At 31.4% G+C, this 5,509-nt stretch overlaps 1 protein-coding gene across 1 annotated transcript; it reads left to right on the forward strand.

Moving 5' to 3' along the window:
* Window positions 1–1,309: 1,309 nt before the first annotated feature.
* LOC112516805 (palmitoyl-acyl carrier protein thioesterase, chloroplastic-like) lies at window positions 1,310–4,516 on the forward strand. The gene is made up of 6 exons (XM_025124038.1): window positions 1,310–1,672; window positions 2,912–3,048; window positions 3,511–3,624; window positions 3,704–3,872; window positions 3,954–4,022; window positions 4,111–4,516. The coding sequence occupies exons 1-6, from the start codon at window positions 1,310–1,312 to the stop codon at window positions 4,348–4,350; spliced, it is 1,092 nt and encodes a 363-aa protein (XP_024979806.1). The 3' UTR covers window positions 4,351–4,516.
* Window positions 4,517–5,509: the final 993 nt, after the last annotated feature.

A 5,509-nucleotide genomic window follows, 5' to 3' on the forward strand; every position in this document is an offset into this window, starting at 1 on the left:
TATTCTGAGGTCGTCAAACGTGTGACGAAAAAGTTAAGTTTACGTGGTCCTTTCAATTTATTTTTTAAAACGAATACGTTATATCAGTTTATGGACGATGATGATGTGGTAATCCTCCACAACGCCATTCGTCAAACTTTAACAGAAATGTTGACACTATATGTTGACACAACGCCATGTTGTCAAGCTTTAAAATTAAATATGTAAAAAGACACTTTATGTATTTTTCAATTTTTATTAAAAACACCCCTTAATTGTTAAATAAAAAACACAAAATGACAAAATAGAGGTCAAATTTCGTAAATCAGATATTATATCTGATTTACGAAACCCAAAACAAATAAAAATAATTTTTGCTTCTTCATAATTATAAACCTTTATTTTTAAACCTTACCTTTACCTATGAAATTTGGTTCTAAAAAAGTTAAAAAATACAACTTAAAATGGCGTATCAGTTTTATTAAAAATACCAAAAAATAAAAAAAAAATACAACAATTATCATTCGGTTATTTTATAACGAAAAACTGGGAAATTTAAAATTAAATATGTAAAAAGACACACTTTATGTATTTTTCCATTTTTATTAAAAACACCCCTTAATTGTTGAATAAAAAACAAAAAAATAGAGGTCAAATTTCGTCAATCAGATATTATATCTGATTTCCGAAACACAAAACAGAGAAAAATAATTTTTGCGTCTCCATAATTATAAAGATTTATTTTTAAACCTTTTCCCATAAAATTTGATTTTAAAAAAGTAAAAAGTACAACTTCAATTTTATAAAAAATACAAAAAAAAAAAAAACACGGGGTGAACAGTATGGATCGCCCCCCGTACAGTACGGATCGCCCCGGGGGCGAGGTCAAACACGGTCAACGAGGTGAACAGTAATCTCGACTTTTGAGGAATTTTTTTTTTAAGACTTTTAACCCGGATCGCCCCCATTGTGTACGGATCGCCCCCGAGGGCGATCCGGGTGGTTATTTTGGCAAAACTTCTAAAATGTGGTTATTTTGTGACAAAGGATTGTGTAAACCGGTTATTTTTATAAATAACCCTTATTTTTTTCTAGTGGCCTAAACGCTTAATTTTGTAGACGAATGTTCCATATTTAGTAACTATTTTGTGCCCTAATTTAGACTTATAACATTCAATTCTAGGCTACCCCTAAAAGAAGCAATAACTTTATCCATGTTTTGTGAAATACATGGAGTAATCAAGAATTTCATCAAGAAATTCATCCAACGTGGTTGCTATAAATAGTAATATAACGAACGAACGAACCAATTAGTAAGAACTTCGTTCACATGGCTACCATTACATCATTCTTTCCCAATTCTTCCCACTGCCATGGCACAGTAGGGACCATAAATGTGCTTGGAATTTCCCAAACGAAATACGTTTCTTCTTGGGGTTTGCAAGTTAAAGCTTCGAAGGTGAATGGTACCAGCAGAAATGGAGGTATACTCCTTCCAGCAAATACAACTGTTGTAATGAAAACTAGGATGATGATGGACCAGAAGAAAATGCATCCAAACATGGTTTCAGATGTTAGTTTGGGGAGAATGGTTCACAATGGCTTTGTATTCCGACAAAATTTTTGTATTAGATCATATGAAGTTGGGCCAGATGGAAGAGCTTTGGTAGAAACATTAATGAATCAGCTGCAGGTATATATATATATATATATATATATATATATATATATATATATATATATTAGAAGGTTACTCGTGCAATGCATCGAGACATATTTTCATTTTAATGTTTGGTTTTATTTTTTACCCATGTCAATACAATACGATTTTATGTGGTTTTGAAAAACGATAATGTTTCCATTTTTGAATAAAATATAAATTTGAATATATTATATAAAATTTGCAAAAACTATATCAATATTAGGATTAAAATAAACTATTTAAAAGTTTTTGTTTATGTATTTTTAATTCAAAATTTTTATTATAATTTAATTTAACATAACGAAGTAACTTAATTTAGGTTTAATAATTATATTTTTTATAAAGATAATAATTAAGTATTCTGTTAAAACTCAATAATTATTTTAATTATATTTTACATTTTTTTTATATTTTAAAATGAGATGTTTATCATCTGCAGTTAGTTACACGAATTCAAATATAGAACTTTAATAAGTTGTACTTATGCACAATTTATTTGTAATCCTGAATTTTAAGTAATATGCATCAATAAACAGTACTTTATACATAAAAAATAGTTTTTAAGAATTTTTGTCAAATGTTTTATAATATAGCATAGATATGTGTGTGTCATATAAAATGTTTTATGAAAATGTGCCAACATTTCTTGGCCTCCAATTATGTAATTAATTAATAGTAAAAATTAGAATAAATGGAAATGGATTAGTGTTTATCGACAATTTAATTTTCTGTTATTTTAGATTTGTAGTTATACCTTAAATGTTACTAGTATCATGGAAGATTTCTGATGTCGATGCGTTCGTTGTTGATAATGATGCGACTTTACTTTGATAAATCGAACACTTCTTATGATGTGATTTTGTTGTGATAATTATCTGAATTTTGTTGTAATAATAATGTGACAAATAGAAAACCAGTGCTGTTCACGTCCATAATCATCGGCTTTGTCTTTACATTATGTGATTTGCGGCTTATTTTTCTACTTCACTCTTGCATGCCTTCAATGTTCTTAAATAAGGGTAAATATTAATTCAATATTTTAAATTGTGACTTCAACAAAATGATGGTCTTACGAGCGTAAATCACAGGTGTTCTCATTTGAACTCTTTTATATATATATATATATATATATATATATATATATAATATGGATGTTGGAGTTTCATATCGGTTAGACTTTGACCATTTATTCTCAATATATATATGTTTAAACCTCCTCTCTCTTTACAGGAAACGTTCCTTAATCATTTTAAGACAGCTGGACTCACTCATCATGATAACTACGGTGTAACACCAGAGATGTGCAATAAGAACCTATTTTGGGCAATAGCAAAAACGCAAGTGGAAGTAGACCGTTATCCACGTTGGTACAACTTAACACTCTTCTCTCTCGGTATACTTCAAATGCAATCACGTCTATTTGTACAACCAATGCAACCCAATCAATTGAGATATTTATGAAAATGATGAGAGTTCATTTATTATGATTTGAATATTTATGAAAGATGACTATAGTTCATTAATTATGATCAATACTTTATATTAGGAAACCATCAAAACTTTTATGAATCACATATTCATCAAATTAAATGGACGGTTGATATTGGTTGTACAAATGTAAATGATTGCATAATAACCCACGTCTATATATATATTAGCTTGGTTCACAGTAATACGATATATAAACCGATCATCTTTGTTTAGGGTTATTTAGGGTTAGTTGTTGCTTTGATGATTAGTATAGCAACCAAGTTACAAATCCAGGAACTTAAAGGCTTTGTAAAATTATACCATTGGGAACTTGAGCATCTTTTTCAAATCTCTTACAGGGGTGATGTTATTCAAATTGATACTTGGATATCTGCATTTGGCAAAAATGGTATGTCCACTAATTGGATGTTGTGTGATTGCAAAACAGGCGATATATTAATGAGAGCTTCAAGGTAAGAACATGAAAACTAAAAACTTGAGGCAAAACTTCTTTGTACTAATGATGGTATATCCATGGATGCAATCTTGTAGTACTTTTGTGATGATTAATAAAGAGACGAGAAGGCTATCCAAAATCCCACTCGAAGTTCGAGCTGAATTAGAGAAATATTTTGTGGATACAGCACCTATCATCGAAGAGATTACTAGCAACTTCCCAAAACTTGATAAGAACAACGTTTATGTTCGCAATGAATTAATAGTGAGTCGAGTTTATATAGCCTACAGGTTTTTTGCTGGTTAGGTGACCTTCTTGACATTTTCTGTATGCACACATATTTAGACAAGATGGAGCGATTTGGATGCCAACCAACATGTTAATAATGTGAAATATATTGGATGGATTCTCCAGGTAATTTGGGTTGTCTTGCATTTTAAGGATCTGAATGACATAAGCTCACCCCACTATGCATTAATAAGACACCTGTTTGTTGTTATAGGATGTTCCGGAGCTAATTTTGGAGAGTTATGAGCTTGCTAGCATGACTTTAAAGTATTGTCGAGAGTGCACGAAGGGCAGTGTGGTGCACGCGTACACTTCTGTATTGGGGGATAACAATGGCGGAATAGCTTACTACGATCATGTTGATTGTCAGCATCAGCTTCAACTCGACGTTGCTGGTGGTGATGGCGAGATCATATTGGAAGGAAGGACTAGGTGGCGGCCGAAACAGTGGTGACTAGTTCCCAAATGGAACTGATAGAGAGTATGTTTATATTCTTCAATATTCGTAAACGTTTGCAAATATCTTATTTCCTTGGCGATTGTACATTAACTAGGAATGTATTCACTATATACATATGTCGCATCCACAGTGGCACAACGGCGTGCATGCCTATGATGCCCCTATACGTGGTTAATAGTCGGATGCACCCGTAATCTAAGTGTCACAACACATTTGACAGCGTAACGTCTCAATTATGATCAAGTTATATTAAAGGATGTCAAAATCAAATGAGTACGTGATATTGATCAATGGTTAATTAAACAAGGATGCAAATATGCGATGACCTAAGTGAAATAAAGTCGAAATGTTGCATTTGAAATAAGTGATAAGAGTTTGAATCGACAGTATGCAATTAACACTGTACTATAACTTTGTATCAATATATAGAAGTTCTATCACAATGGGTGGGTGCTCTTGTATAGCCACAATTGATTTAAATGCCACTATCCAACTTTAACGTATGTATTCATATGATTTATCGATCTATGCATGTTTGTACTCTTCATTTCAGCCTTTGTGGTTGATGAAGAAACTTGTTATCCTATCACATTCTTTTGTATGTCGAGAGAATAGTGAAGGAAGTACGACACTAATAAAATAGTGTTTTAGAACTTACTTTGTCTGACATGTTGAACATGTCCCCATACCAGGATGAGTGTTGAAAAAGTTGGTAAGTCAAACTTGTTGGACGAGTTTGTACTCCAAAATCCAGCTTTGTGGTAGTAGTATTTGTCATATTACTATTTTACTTTATCTTTATATTTGATCTTCTTTTCGTTAGATGACAAACTAATCCACTTCAGTGACGATCTTGACCTCACTTCAACAAGTCATCAATTTTGTTGAAGGTTTTTCGTTATCAGATCACTACAGCTCGTGATAAGACTTTTACAAGTAAAAATCCTATATTTTCTATTCCCAAAAATAAGTTATACATCGATTCCAACTATAGAATATTCGTAAAGTAGATTTATTGGATTCTAAAATAACTTAGAATAAAATGTGGATCCTTGAAACTCAAGATGGAAAGACCAAATGATTAGTCAATTGGGTTCTGGAAATTGTATGAAGAATAATCAAATCAAAGATTTGATCTCACAAGTTATCTGAA

This window comes from Cynara cardunculus (genome assembly GCF_001531365.2).
Source record: "Cynara cardunculus var. scolymus isolate 2C chromosome LG 8, CcrdV1, whole genome shotgun sequence".
Lineage (NCBI taxonomy): Eukaryota > Viridiplantae > Streptophyta > Magnoliopsida > Asterales > Asteraceae > Cynara > Cynara cardunculus.

Excerpts from the sequence above, each read along its gene's own strand:
- LOC112516805 (XM_025124038.1), top strand. The coding sequence starts at position 1,310 with ATGGCTACCATTACATCATTCTTTCCCAATTCTTCCCACTGCCATGGC. Across the intron at positions 1,673-2,911 it reads CATTAATGAATCAGCTGCAG|GAAACGTTCCTTAATCATTT; the intron begins GTATATATATAT and ends CTCTCTTTACAG. Across the intron at positions 3,873-3,953 it reads ATGTTCGCAATGAATTAATA|ACAAGATGGAGCGATTTGGA; the intron begins GTGAGTCGAGTT and ends ACACATATTTAG.